Source organism: Micrasema longulum, unplaced genomic scaffold, assembly GCF_059751315.1.
Source record: "Micrasema longulum isolate JH-2025_06_02 unplaced genomic scaffold, ASM5975131v1 h1tg002179l, whole genome shotgun sequence".
Taxonomy (NCBI): Eukaryota; Metazoa; Arthropoda; class Insecta; order Trichoptera; family Brachycentridae; genus Micrasema; species Micrasema longulum.
In genome coordinates this window covers 13,162-29,354 of record NW_028279344.1, presented here as the reverse complement: position 1 = coordinate 29,354, position 16,193 = coordinate 13,162, and the positions used below count along the sequence as shown (strand labels likewise).

The 16,193-nt window shown below is 31.9% G+C and overlaps 1 protein-coding gene across 1 annotated transcript in view; it reads left to right on the top strand.

Annotated features, from left to right (window-relative positions):
- Positions 1-15,583, top strand: part of LOC148272828 (uncharacterized) — a gene marked incomplete at its 3' end in the record, with an annotated part of 97,502 nt that extends 81,919 nt beyond the window's left edge. The window contains exon 3 of the mRNA XM_088239524.1: positions 15,400-15,583. Within this exon, the coding sequence (XP_088095650.1) occupies positions 15,400-15,583 (184 nt within the window). The remainder of the gene's footprint in view (positions 1-15,399) is intronic.
- Between the last annotated feature and the right edge of the window lie 610 nt (positions 15,584-16,193).

Here is a 16,193-nt window from a genome sequence, read left to right as displayed (position 1 = left end):
AAGTATAATCTAATACTTTAAACAAAAAAAAGCGTCCTACATGATAATACTGTTTATAACATAGTGGGTTGTTTCCTTTCAATTTTCAAATGTGGTATTGATCCTCCCTCGAGATATTTTTCGACTGATCTTTTAAATATGTCACACCGATATTCTCTTGTTTACTGAAAACACAATTTACTGCTTTGACATCACAAAGGATCCAAAATCCTCGAAATAAAATATTTTTTCTTTGCCGTTGGGATAAAACGCAGTTAAATTAAATTAAAGAAACTGCTTAAACTTGGAACGTGAAATTAAAAAAAAAAAAATCATGACTCGTTCAATGAAGTCAACAAATGAAGTCAAACGGTGAAAATTTTAACATATTAAATTTACTATATTACTCGTATTATACTGTTTCTAATAATTATTATCAGATAGTGATGAAAAAATCATTAAAACGAAACAATTTGGTTAATCTACAATGAAGCTAACCACAGCAAATAAATGGTTTTTGTAATTGACATATTATATTTTAAAACAGGAAAGCATTTTTAATGGTGTTTATTACCCTGAGGTTACCCTGCATAGACTTTAGATTACCCCGTATGCAATCTATGGACTTTTCTTTTAGAATTTTACAAGGCTCTTAATATGCCATTTTGTGATTGACCACACATACATACACTGTGTAACATTTACCATTTTGTATATTTCCTTCATAAAAAGGTTGGAGTTGAGTGATCACTTCAACATCATCATTTTCCTATCTACACCCAGTGACGCATAAGGCACTGCATTGATACTCCAACTGCGGCGTATGTTAATCATTTTTGTATATAAAAGGTAATGAGAAAATAAGACAGTCCAGAAATAGTAAAATATAGAACCACCGAAAGAATCAATATTTTACGTTCACCCTGCCAGGAATCCAACCTTAGCTCTCAAACGTGGTAGGCAAATCAACCAGCTACTTATTTTAAGACAAACTAATCTCCACTAACTTGAGATCTTTTTCCAGGATTTTTACTCGATGATTAGAATAATCATCAAGTCAAAAACACTCGTCCAAAAACACTCGGTTCCGGCTCCGTTTCACACTCAGAACTGTATTATTTATCCGCCTGGGCTCAAATCTCTTTTTACTCTCTGTCACATATTTGTTATTATTTAATTATTTTTTCGATTCTTGAATGGGAAGTTAACATTTATGTTCAATTTTGTGTAAAGTAAAATTAAGTTTTCTGTATGAAAAGCGGAATATGCACACATTTTTTTCTTCTAAACATGTTCAATTATAGGTTACCGACGAAGATACTTTATATGTTCATGCAAATATACTAATTTTCGTACAAAAATATCGTTTTTTATATAGACAGTCGAAGATAACTCTATTAACATCCTATTATAAACGGGACCCAGACTCCTTTTGACTTTAAGTTAAACCTTAAACCCCGTTTGCGTTCCTGACAACCACCATCCCTTTCATCAATCAATTCAATAGTACCAATTAATTTTTTTGATACATATATTGGACCTCTTGTGCGCCTAATCGTATAATGATTAGTGCATTTGGCAATCATGCATCTGATCTTGGGCTTAATACTCTACGATTCGACATTAAATATATTTTCAAAATATTTTTTTGCTCTGATAATTTATGCACTTTTAATGTTTTAATTGAAATGTTCATATATTTATATAACACCATATAAACAAATCATCATCATTCATTTTTCGCACCTAATGGCACTGCATTGGTATACCAATAGCAGTGTATTTTCGTTACATAAAGGTAAGACGATCAGTCTTACGCTTAAGGTTCCAGTCTAGGAACTATAAAATATTCTGGCGTGAAAACACCATATTTAATTAACATTTCTCTTCAACCATGTCGTAAATCGAACCCGAGACATCTGTATGGTAGGCAAACGTGCTGACCATTACACCACGAGGCCGACATTTAAATATATAGAGATACTCATTTAATAAAAATTGTTACCTCACCACAAAAAAAATGTAACGAAGCTCTCCTCATGCGAGAGGCTTTTGGGTTCCTTTCCCGGTGAAAGCGCAAAAATCCAATTTAATTTTTGTATATATTTATATATGTGTGGGTTTTGTTTGTATTATTTCAGCTACTAACTGTTACTGTAGTGAATTCATATAACCTATCCTAGAGTAATAAAAAGTTTTAATCAATACTTAATACTTTATTTTTGATCAACTTGTTTTAGTTATAAGATAAGCCATTTACGTTTGTTTGAAAAAAAGTTGTAGCTTGTTTTAAATACTGAAAAAATACAAAGATATGCTTTTTTCATAATACGGAAGAAAAGGTGTAAATGAATGAAGGTTTGCAAAGAGTATCGGCGGCACAAGGGAGATTTATGTTTTGGTAATTCAAAAATAATGAGGGAAAGCTTAAAAACGGAGACCAAAAATCCCTGACGCCAAAAAAGGTCATCCGGATGAGAGCGGTACAGCGATAAAACTAATTTTCAAATGGGGTACAAGGTTGTATGCTTGGTGAACACAAGATAAAAGCATTTATAGACATTTCACAGTGTAAACGAAATGTTTTTTGTTGTTAACAAAAACAAAAAACAGATTTATGTAGTTATAATATGCAGTTTATGCGTCAGAATTATTTTAAGGTGTGTCCTGGCGAACGAAGAATCAGACGAGTGGTTTTGACTCAATGGCGAATTTCAGGAAAAAATTCTGAAAAATAAGATTAAGTGACAAATAATAATCAAGTGTGTCTTCATAGACAAAATCCACGATTTATTTAAAACGCACTTTTGAAAAATTTGTTTGAAGTCTGTTTCTAACCTAACATCCGATGAAAATGTGAATTTCACTGACGCCGGCTTTTTAAGCATATGGTTATTCCCACGAGTAGTTTCTTTGAAATTCTTTTAGCAATTTTAAAAGCCCTTAAATACAGTCGCCTGTATGAAACCATATCAGGTTTTCCAACATTTACGGTAATAAATTTCAAAAGTAAATTTTATTTACAAACGAATTTGCGAATAAAATTGACTTTTATATTTTATTTACAAGCTCGTTTGAATGTTTGGTACCACTATGTACGATAGGTGCACTAATGTCGAAATTCGTGCATTATTTAAGACCGAGATAAGCCTAATTGAAAAATTTAAGAAAGGAGTTCTGCGTTTGTTTGGACATAAAGAGCGAATGGATAACGTAAGAAGGGCTAGAAACATTTTCTATTTGAATGTTGGCGGATGCGAAAAACGAGGAAAACCAAAAAACACGTGGCATGACCAAATCAAATAATCAGTATTATTAATTTACAAATTAAACAGCTTTGTAAAACTTGAGAGCAATGTCGACAAAACGCATTACTAGCCAGGATATGTGAAATTGTTTTAAAACTGTTATATTAAAAAACAGTTTCACATATCCTGACCGATCCTCATCATTCTTCTTTCCGCACCTAATGGTGCATCGGACGCTGAATTAGTACACCAATCACAGCTTACTTTAATTATTTTTTATAACACTGGTTGCAAACGAACTTTCGCCACCACTCATACCAACTCTAACTGTAATTATTTAAGAATTTTACCTCATCAAGCGAAAGCAATAAAGGAGACGCATATCAAAGGTAGATAAAACTGTAATGTGTCATTGTTCCTGCACTCGCACCAGAAGCGTAAGAATGATCATCTTACCCTCGTGTAACATATGATCGAAATACGCTGCATTTGGTTTTCCAATGCAGTGCCCTATGTACCACTGGGTACAAAAAGAAGGATGATCCGATGGTTTAAAAAAAATATGAAGGTTTGTGCGATTTTGAAATCTATGAATAGTTACGTTTTTTATGTTAAATAAAAAAAAAAAACGCTTTGAAGCATTACGAGTGTGGCCGTACCTTTAGCGATTCGCGGTATGCAATCTCGGGACCACCATTTCCTGGCGCGCTCTTTACTGCGCCCACCGTACCGTGCAAACACTTCCCGCCTATTTCACGACGAGCAATGGCTCGCTGCGAAAGGCCGCAACTTTAGACATGTCAAAGCTATTTCAATGTTGCCAGTCCAAAAACTTAAATTAATAACCGTGGAATTTAGAACGTCATTAACGGCGGGGCGGTACTTGCGTTTTTTATAACTGCTAACGCGGCAAAGAAAGGAAGAGCGGGAAATGTTAAATTTCACCGCGAAGTTTAAAAAGCAACGAACATAGAATATAGTTTTCCTTCCGTTTCTATTTCATTCTAATTTAAACCAGAAATTTGTAAATTGAAAGACACGGTGTAAATGCACGAAGCAAAAGTACTGTCTCTGAGCATCGCTTTGTAATGTACGTGTGTGCAATTTGTTCCATATTATTACTACGATGAATGTTCTAATATCTGGCATCACGTAACGAATGTTAATTATTGTTTATACATTTATTTTTTAAATTTATTGCTTACATAAGTATACTTACATAAACCAGGGAAGCTAAATAAAACTAGCGAATTAAGGCCGTTTTACATTGGGCATAAAATGGTACAAGATCTTTTGCAAGTTCTTACGCAGTTTTTTGAAAAATAATTATTGTGCCAAATCTTGGGCCATTTTATTAGCTGTTTTACATTGAGCAGTTTCTTGCGCGTAAGCATGCGCAGTACGTAGTGTTCGATGCCATTAGCGACTTCAGGCTGTTTGATATTTGACAGTTCGCAAACCGAGCTATTTAGTGACGACGCCGTTACTGACAACTAACAATATATTATTATGTTTGCATTCAACAACCAACATAAGGCTTCTAAATCAACATGGATTGTGAACATTTGCTCTTAGCAGCTTTTGCAGTATTTACAGTCTGCAGTCTACCCAAAACGTTCTTCCTAAAAAATGACAAAAAACTCAATGCAAAAAAAGAGGCATAATTGAACGTAGTTATACAGAAAACAGCCAGCCATTGAAAAGCGAAACTGAGATAATAACCGTTTTGCAAAAAGAGTGTATTATAAAATCTACACAATAGAGAGACGTAATCTGCCGGTAGAAGCGAAATTATATTTTAGTTACTTTTATAAAACTTATAACTGAATATTTTATCAGAAATATCTTTAAAAAATACATCATTGTTTCATTTATATTTTTTCGTATTGCGAAATTCAAAAAGATCCGCGTTTTAATATTTTAAAACTGCTATTGCAAAGTCGTATGATTTGCTTACTTTTTATCAGAACAGCCGAAACATTTTTATTGTTGGGTGCGCTTGCAGATTTTGGTTCAAACATTGGTTGAAAAATACGCGTTCTTTCTTTTTTTTAATTTGACTACAGATTTATTTTATTTGACATAGACAGTGAAAAAACATACTATTTGTAGATATTGAATTTTACGATAAAACTATCTCTTCAGTGTGTCTCTTTGCTTTTGTAATAATTGTCTAATTTTTTTTTATAAAATGGCTTTGCATATTCAATTTAATGCTTTTTCCGGTAATTTATTTTTTTTGCAAATAAAGAAGCTAAAACAAAGATTTTGTGCATGATCTCTTCAACTTTTTAAAAAATAAAACGCATTCAAAGAAAAATACTGTGAACTTTTACTTGTATTATAATAAATAGATTTTCATCTGAATTAATAAAATTAATTCAGTTCGGCAATTCAACTTAACACTCCGGGACGCGAACCTTATTCGGCAAGATGCGCAGGAACTGGCAGCTGACAAAGATGCATAGAGGCTCTTTGTAGACACCATATGATCCAATAAGGGAGCGGACATAGAATGATGACCAATTACATTATTTAGCACAGCGTTTTTAAATCACGGTTTTAAAATTTGAAAAGAATGCTCCTTTAAACTTTTTTTTTTTTTTTTTAATTTCACTAAATAATTATAATCTCATTAACTTTGGTTTATATCGCTAAAAAAAATATCGAAATTCTAGAAAACATACATAAAAGTTTATCTTCTTAGTACTGATATCTTTCTATTTATTAATTTCGTTTTTTCAATACAAAAATCCTTGATTAGTTCTTTGTTAGTTTTTTCTCAATTTATGAATTGATAAAAAATATGACACAAGCAAAACCAAATAATTTAATGGGCCTTGAAAATTGAAGTTGACCGATGACAATATGTTTCTTTTTTGGGTGATACCGTGTGTGTTGGATTCGTTTTGCCGTTTCGGCTACGATTTCAGGAGCCATCTGAGTAGCCGAAACGTCGGAACAAATCCAACACACACGGTATCACCCAAAAAATAAACTTATTGATAACAGTGACCGTGAAAACCTTCGCACCTATTTAACAATGACAGTTAAAAATATAACAGTGGGATGATATTGTATGAAAAATAGAACGTGCTCTAATTTGAACACATATTTCATCAAATTTACAACACAATATTCATTGGACCAAATTATGTCCAAGATATTGTTCTATTTACTGAACAATATAAAACGGGCTTTAGAAAATTAATACAGAGCGGCCTTCTCTGAAATGGAGATTTTTCAATTTTAATAATCATTATTATATATACATAGAGTTATACAGATATGATTAAATTATTTCACCAGGGATGTTTGTTGTTGTTGCTTCTTCTAGGCGTTGCCTAGTATGTGTAATAATTCGATCAGATTAATATCTTCACAACAATAAACATTTCAGGTCCGATCCTAACCATATATGACTAAATGTGATTTTGAAATTGAAATACAAGCTCATATCAATTTATGCTTTCATTCAAATTCAATTATGGAATCAGATAAATGTATTTGTCCTATTATTGATGTTGTAAATAATCACTAATATTTAGGATTGATTACTGATTCTAAATTTAGTTTGGGTGTTCATATTAACGGGATTCGCGACAGATTAGGGTACTGGCTGAAATTCATTTGGGAAATCAAAAGCACATTGCCTTTAAAAACGTTAAGATATAAATATACCTCGCTCATTTAATAGATTATATCTTACGGAGTGCGTGTCTGGGTTTCACCTTCCGGTCTCATCTGGGTAATATTTTTGATATTCAGGTGAGACTGTTAAGCGCATTGTATTGAATAGCATAATCTGTGGGACGAAACATATGGGTGAAGGTGTATATTTTATATTCTGCAATGTACTGCCGGCAAAACAACTTTGTGATTACAAATTGACTGTAGATCACTTTGTCGATCCGGAATATAAAAAAGAGTTTTCCATACTCACAACACTAGATTAAAAACAAAGAGTTCACTGGTCATTCCCTGAGTTTCAAATTACTTTATTGAACGAACATTAAATTGCGTTATTTCAAGGTTGTTTAATGATCTCCCGCAAACCATCAGAAACATGGAAGATCTTAAAAAATATTTTAATTTGAAAAAAAACTCAACAAATGTCTTCTTAATTCTTTATTCTGTCTGTTAAGCGGTAATAAATATATGCAAATAAAATCATGTAAAAAAAACTGTGTAAAAAAAATGTGTCTCACCGAAAAGTCTTTAGACTTGGTTGGTAACTAATTGTAATATGGGTTTAATAATTCCCAATAAACACTGTTCTGCAGCACTGAAACTGGAAATTAAATTATGTTTTTTGACTTTTATGATTTTGATCAAATTTTATGATTTTTGTGCTGCAAAACGAAATATTATATTTTATTGGGAAAAACCATCATAACTTTTAAAAATTATTTTGACTGCTGCACCATTTTATATTTTAACACTGTTTGTATTTAAATATATAATATAAAGTGGATGTAAATGTATTTTTAAGCAATGTATTTCTCTAAAAAATAATGGTATTGTGATAGAGGTATCCATAAAATAACCCTTTATCATAAAAAAGATTTACCTTAGCGGTTGGAAAAATTTTATATTGAATTATTCGGCCATATTTGTAAGCGAATCTTTCTACGCTGGCGGATTTATGGAATTTCATATTACGTTGAAAATTCTCTGTGCGGACCAAATAATTCGAGTTGATGTTTACACAAACATTCTCCCAATATTTCATTTCTATTTTTATTCGGCAAAATTTCCCAAAGAAGCTAGCTAGGATTTGTCTTATCCTAGCATTTAAGATCAAAATTCTTTAGTTTCTGCGTTTCTATGGTATTATATTTTCACGTGTTCATTACACGTGCTTTCGCAAATTACATTTCATTAACCTTTTCAGTCCGGATGTTCATTGAAATATACTATATTCATTTTCGTTTTTTATTGTTTTTATTTTACACGTGGAAACCAAAAAGCATACTGCAATGAAAAATCAAAAGTAAAAACTAAAATTCAATATAAAATAATAATGATAGAAACAGTACATATATTCAAGTAAATAAGAAAAATTGAAAAGCAATTTGTAAATTATCTTTCCTTCCTCTTTCTTTTTAAGTACATTTTTTATTACAAAATTAAATAACAGTATGTTTATTAGATAATAATTTCAGAAAGAGTTTAAGACAATAATAATACACATCAAGAACAGAAAAAAAATAGCATAAAAAAGAAAGTTTTAAATCGACCTCTTAAAATTAGCTTTAAATAATGCATGTGAGAAGTTTTTAAAATGAATGATTGTTGTATTAAAAATGTCTGTATCACAAGTTAATTTGTTGCCTAAGGAGTGTAAACGTGGAATTGAAGTGTCGTGCATAGTTAGAACCTACGGATGTAGTTGCAAACAACTCAGTACTTCTAGTAACCCGATTCGGTATTTTGAAGTTAATAAGATTCAGGAGTTCACAACAATTGAGCTCTGAATTTTAAATTTAAAATAAAAAAAATAACTTTATTTTTCTACGATCTTCTAATAAAATAAAATTTAAGGTCTCCAAAAGAAACGTGTAAATAATGATATCTGAGGGAATATTTAATTAAAAATTTACGAATCTCAAATCCTTTTTTTAAATTATCTCTATGTTTCTAATGTGTAATTTATACTGACGAGACCACACAGTGGAATTATATTCTAACTGACTTCGATAAATACAAAATTTTAAAATGTATTTACTTCTTTATATACCGAAATAAAAAAAACGGTACCTCTTAGACTAAGACTTTCGTCTTTTTGTGTAGACCAAAAACATTAAAATTATATTTGTCAGAAAATATGACTTGTTTCCAATCGTTTGTTGTTCAATTTTGGTGCATTTTACCCAGGTAAACGAGTTTTTTTCATTTTCTCTGTTAGAAGTTGTTTTTTTTTCGGAGTTTTTTGCTTGCAATCTCTGTTTCAATAATTGTCTGGAAATCATCCTGCCCGAGAACTTGGTTTGGCATGTAGACTGAATTTTTCAGTATATATATGCAACAGTAAGAAAACGATTTTTTTTATTTTTATAAATCATAAAACATAAAGTATTTTAAAAGTAAAATACGTTGAATTACATCCCCAGGAGTTACGGCAACTCAATTCAGGACATCAATAATATTAACATTTATAAAATAACACATATTGAGAACAACAAAGAAGTTAAGCAAGTTTAGTACCTTTATAACTAAATATAGCTCAACAATATATACACCAGAAACCTTTTCTTACACAAGCAGAAGAAATAAATTAAAAAAAACGCTTTTAAGAATAAAAAAAGGAGTGAAATCTACCAAGGAAGATAAGGTCATTAACATCACATGCCATGCAGATGATGCTGTCACAGTGATGATGAGAAAATATCCATCTCAGTTAGTAAACATTGGGATGCCTAAGAAATGTCGTATAGTACAATGAACAAATGATTATTGGAAATACAATTCGGATATACAAAACGTGTGTCAGACCAAATCATGGTGTACACAACAGAGGCGAGGATAGATAGAGAGAAAATAAAAAATACGAAAAAACCAAGTAGAAAAACTAAATAGAAAAACTAAATAGGAAAAACAAATAACTGCTCAGAACGTCAGAGATAAAAGTACTAAAGGCAATCGCAGAGAAACCCAAAAGAGGCAGAATCTAGATTCAAGAAATTAGACGGATTTGCGATACCCATTACATATTTAATAGATTATGGAGAGATTTTGTCAATAATTCCATTAATCGACAGCTCTAAAATCCCCTATACCATTGCCCACAAAATCCTGGCCGTTTGCCATCTGCCCGGAAGACCACTAAGGAGAGGGAAGAACAGCTGAAACTCAAAGTCTCAGGAATTAGCTTTTTCGATCTTAAATTAATCGACCTTAACCGAGAAGACGAAGAAGATTAAACTTTCAGAAATAATTTTCACTCAGATCTTCCAAAAAAAGGTTAAGGTTGAAGTCCTCGAGAGCCACGCTTTGCAATTTACGCATTTCATTTTCTTTCATTTTGGTCGGTAGTTTATTATACGGCGTTCGAGATATATTCTCCTAGGACTTTTTACCAAACTTGGTAGAGTGAAATTTTGATATAAAATTTTGGTATATGCAGGTTTTTCAATCTGCGCGTATTGTGGCTATGGATATCGCTATTTAAAATTTGCTTAAACTTTTGGTTGGAAAAAAAATGGATTTTCTCTGAGAGTTGTCATGCGCTGCTGACTACTTCCCTTTTTCGGCTGCAGAGAGCCGGTTTCAAGATATATTTTTTTAATTTTCTCACAAAACACTCTGAAAAAACTATTCTACTAGAATTTTTACGATTCAATATGTTATCCTATGAGAGAGTAATAATTAATTCTCAAGGCACTCTCTTAATACCCATCCACAATTCCTCTTTCTTTTCTAACTCATTCTATGCGGCTCGACTGTGGAATCATCTCCCATCCACCATCAAAGATGTTACTACATTATCTCTGTTTAAATCACGTCTAAAAAACTATCTCCTCTCTCTCCCTCATCTCTCCTCTTTTCCTTTTTCCTCTTTCTTCTTTTTCCCATTGAGTAATAGTTTTGATTTGAGGTAATTTATAAACAAATACGTTTATTTCTATTTTAATATATCTTTAGCTTTTTAATATTTTTTTTTTCTATTGAATATGTTCCGTAACTTGAATTATAAAAATAAAACTTTTATTCTATCGGTTGGTTGGAGGAAATTGCCATTTGGCAATAAGCCCGCGAATGTACAAATAACATTATATACAAAAAGTTAAATAAATGAAAAAATAATTTTCGATTTTATCGTGATAAACTATTAACCTGAACTCTCCCAATTTTCGTAGCGATGTTTCTTCAGACGTTTTTTATAAAAGACTGCTATAGGTTTTTAAAATGTTATAACTTTAAAAGTGCACCCTGTATAGTCTATGATAATATACAAAAGTAATGGTTAAATAAAATAAAAATATTTGTAAGATATAGTCATGTAATCTTAGGAATAGCAGGTAAGTGCTAACTTTTTTTGTCCATGGATCTATTTTTTCGGCTTTTTATGACAATCGCTATTAAACATAAAAGTTCAGTGTTTAACTTAACAGCTGGCTTCTTGATGGTCTGTTTGTTCATTTTGGAGCGAATTTTCATCTTCCTTCCAAATGATTTTCAAGATATTTTAGTAAAATAAACTAATTTGATTGAAGGAATACACACCGTACGCATAATTCACGAACTCTTTAGATTAATTATCAGTTTGAAAACTAGTGCCCATTAATAATGAATGTAAAATTATTTCCTAACTTTAAAAAGACAGAACAAAATAAAAATGATTAAATATTTCAATTGAGTATAGGTACCTACCTTTAAACAATATTTTGTATGTACTCAGGAATCAATTTAGGTATGAAAGGATTAAAGGGAAAACATGGCACTTAATATGATACGTACAAACCTATTCTTCCAACCCCTTATCCTCCCACATTGTGTTTCTCAATCATTTGTTACGTGAAGGTTAAATAATCGGCCATAATGTGCGAGTATCGTTCTGTGTCTGAGAAAATAAAGTATATTTTCCTGTGTGTGAAATAGAACCAGAATCCTGAAAGAGTGGTACTAATCTTTAACCTATGAACTGTTTTTTTAAAAATTATTACTTTTTTGAAATGGACTGGATTCAATGTGTATTATGCTTAGAATAGTAGCATATATAATATTGTATATATATAGTATGGCATATATAATAATATAATAGAATAGTAGAATAGGTATATGACGTACTTTGGCATCGTGACATTTAAATGTAGTACATGAGATCGCTTTAAATAATGCGTACTTTTGCCGAACCACCGTGCGTACTCTTGCAAAATGGATCTGCCAGAGTACTCAAAAAGTTTATTTTTTTATTGACACTTGTATTTTTTTTGCTAAGATTAAATTCGGGTTTTTATACAAAAAGTTGTAGTTTAGTGATGATTCTATACTACTATTTCAAAAAAACATTTGAATACCATTTAATTACTAGATATAGACACAAAGAAAAAATTACGCACTCCTATACCCGTATGCAGAGACAAAATTTAAGGTGAGGAAAGTACATTCTAATCTCAAATGCGGAGAATAACCTGAAGGTGAAGACAATAGAATGTATTTTCCTCACCTTAAATTTGGTCTCTGCATACGGAATATTAGAGCACCATACCCTAAAAATACTAAGTGACTGCTTGCCCACCACGTACCGCACACCGCATCTGAGGACATACATCTCTTTGGCGGTGCCCACAAACACGAAAACATTGCTCGTTTCCAAACGAGAAAAGCTGCTTGAAGTAGCTCTCTGTAATTTGGTAGTCTAAGTACCTTTGTACTGAAAAAAGGTAATCCAGAAGTTCACTCTATGCACTTCATTGGATTGTGGAAAAGAGGGAATTAAATTCTTCACTGACTGAGATTAAATTGGTTGGACGTGATAAATTCGCCAAAACAATTACAATTTTTTTTAAAGCCTTGAAATTCTTTGTGGAAGACATCAGACCTGTAAATCTGACAGGACCTTTAACAGGGCCACAAATTTTTGTAAGAACCTTCACTTTATAGTGACCGTTAAAATATAATAAATAAATGTAAATTAAACGTAAGTGTGTAAAATAAACCTTTCATAAAAAATTGTATACCACCAAAAAGTCTTTAGACCTCGTGGTGATTATTTATAATCAGTTACTAAAACTGACAAATAAACGCGGTTCTGCATTACTAAAAACTACAACCAGCCAATGACAGGTCATAAGTCCTGTAAATCTCGAGACTTCTGTTTTCCCGCCTCTAAAATGTTTTACATCTCTATTGTTTTTTTTTGCTTTAAGTAAACAATGCAATCTTAATAATTCAACCATTTAATTAACGGCATCGTGATATCGATGTTCATTATTCAATTACTCAAGCTTTTAACACCTTTTTTCTTGGGCTTTTTGTATCCTCGTCAGCTGATATAATGAGAGTCTAGAATACGCCAGACCTATTTATGAAGCGCATTAAGGTAACCGTTTTGAAAATTGGATAATATTTTTGCCTTAACGAGTGTTTTAAACAACCATAATAATGTTGTGCGAGTTTTCAGTTCAAAACATCATTTTAAATCGCATTACCTCGTTTTTTCAAATTTAATGAAATTAACAAGTATACTGTGCATACAAGAAACAATCTATTGACAGTCAAATAACTTTTTTTTTTAATTTTATATTTATTTAATTTTTTTACAATAAACATAAGAGGTGAAAAAAGAGTATTGATAAATAGTATTATTATTAAGCAATGAAATACATATTAACAGTAAAAATAGTGAACAAAAAATATCCCACAAAGGCATGGCCCGTTCGTGGGTATACAAGAAATGTTTATTAATTTTTGCTCCTATAATAAATAGACAGGTGTAATACTTTTGTGTTAATAGTTTTTTTGTAATATTTAATTAACATAAAACGCCCAGAGGGCTTTTACAAGTATGGTACATACACAAATTATCATCTTTCCAAGTCCGCTCCTGTAGATCCTTCCAAGTCAGGTTCGCGTCCCGTAGTTCTAACATAAACTGCTGACGAACGTCCAGGACGTCGAAAACCGAATGCCTTGTAAAGTAGGCAGCTTGGTTAAGGCTCTCAGGAGGCATCCGCAGTACATGGTCTAGCCAACCGTATCGCTTTCGCTTAGTGACAGTTGCCACCGGAGTTTTCTGGGTCCGTTCTCTTTTAAATTCATTCTGCACAAAGTCCAACCACCGCACACCCAAGATTCTTTGAAAAACCTATTCTAAAAACTCAGTATTTTGCCATTTTGGGCCCTAGTGAGATGCCACGATTCGCACGCATAGAGCAGAACAGGTATTATGCAGGCGTTATATAGGCGGCATATGGTTTTTACTGAATAAAAAATAGATAAATACATAAAGGAAGAAATAAAATATCATTATTATCATCATCATTCCCTTTCCGCACCTAATGGTGGATAGGGCACTGCATTGGTACACGAAACGCAGCGTATCTTGATAATGTTTGTTACATGAAGGTAAGATGATCAGTCTCACGCTTCCGGGCACCAGTAAAGGGACTATTTAATATTTTTAGTGTAAAAACACCCCTTATTTATTGTAATATTTATGATCAAATACAAAGTATTAAGAAATATGGAAACTTAGATATTCAAAATTACTCCAGTAAATATTTATATTAAGGTGCACAAACGTTTATTTAATTGGCGTTAATTTAAACTAAAACAAAATCTTTGTTACTAACTTCAAATTTTTAAAATATTTTAAATATCTTCAATGAATTTAAACAAGCAACTTAAAAATATGGCTATTACTTTTATTATGTATCACAATTTCTGTGAAAATTACTTCAAGGAAGCTGAGGTTGTTTATCGTGATTTACATACATCTCTCAATGTGTAAAATTGACAAATTAACTAGATATGGGCTTTTTAGTTTATTTAAAGAAGTAGCAGTAACAGTTTCCGTTTCAAAAATAAAATTGTTTCGTGAAAAAGTTTCAAAATAACAGTTTAGAACAGCGTTTGTTGTAACCGTTTTAAAAAAATATATTTGTGTTACTTGTAATTAAAAACAAGTCAGGATATGTGCAAGTGTTTTTAAAATACAGTTAAGAGCAACTTCACATATCTTGACTAGTTCTGGGTTATGCTCACACTGCTTTATTTTAGTAACAGTTTCACGTATTTTGATTGATAAAGTTTTTATTTACAGTAACCGTTTGTTTTTTTTCATGAAACTATTTCAAAATTGGGTTGTGGTCCCGTGGCTAGTGTTTCGGACTCACGGAGCAAAGGTCCGTGGTTCGAATCCTACTCTACCCCAACTTTATTCCCATTTTCTAATAATGAGTTATTTACAGCTCGTTGAAAATGGCCCTCAAAATTAAATATTTGGGTAAATCATAAGAACGCAAATATTTCTTTTTCTTTAAAAAAACAAAATTGTTTCGGAAGAACAATTGTTTGAAAACCAATGTTTTTATTATTGCCTCTAATATGAACTAGCCAATGATATTTTTTAATTCCTTTATGTTTAAATAACCTTCTAATAAAGATTGTTTTTCGTTGTTGAAGTATCTTCAAACTTTAATTTTAAATTAATTCATTGTTGTTTCAGGGTTTAATACGTATACGTACAACGAGAGTGCGCACACAGATCGAGTGGCTGACGAGATATTATCAGTGACGTATGACGACGGGAAATGGTCCAAACCGTATTACGACTGTGGCGGGGGAAATATATGGATGCTCACCTACACAGTCCCATTTTTCGGCTACGCCAACGACACGTATTTTTTCAAGTAAGTACTAAATTTACATATTTTTAATGTTTGTTTTATTCACAAGTAATACTTTGGCAATACTTTTTAGATTACGCTGAAATAATGTATGTTTTCACATATTACAATCGTAATACCGAGGCCGTTATTAAACAACTAAGCAATTTATTTTACCTTGTCATCAAATTAATTTTGTATAATCGTTTTAATTCATTTCGATCAGATTTAATACTAGCTTTGGTGACGCAAGAGAGAGGCGCAAAAGTTAAATTCCTCGATAGCTTAGAGAGCGCATGAACAAATCCAAGATGGTCCAACAAGGTCAGCCAACACACACGTTACTAAGAACGTTTTCTGCCACTTAATATGTAATTGAAATCGACTCACCTGTGTTGAAGTGTTCCCCCTTGCTCCACCAGATATTAATGCGGGAATGATGCGGATGTCAAGTTTTTTCTTATTCTGTTTGGTGTATCATGATTAGATATGTACGAATATTATTTGTTGTTGTTAGTTTATAGTGCGGATCACAGAAGACATCATTTGTTTTAAGGAAAAATACATCTTTCAGTTTATTTCGAAAATGGAATTTGTGAACTGTTGCAATGCGGTAGGTACTGCCAGGCTGCTC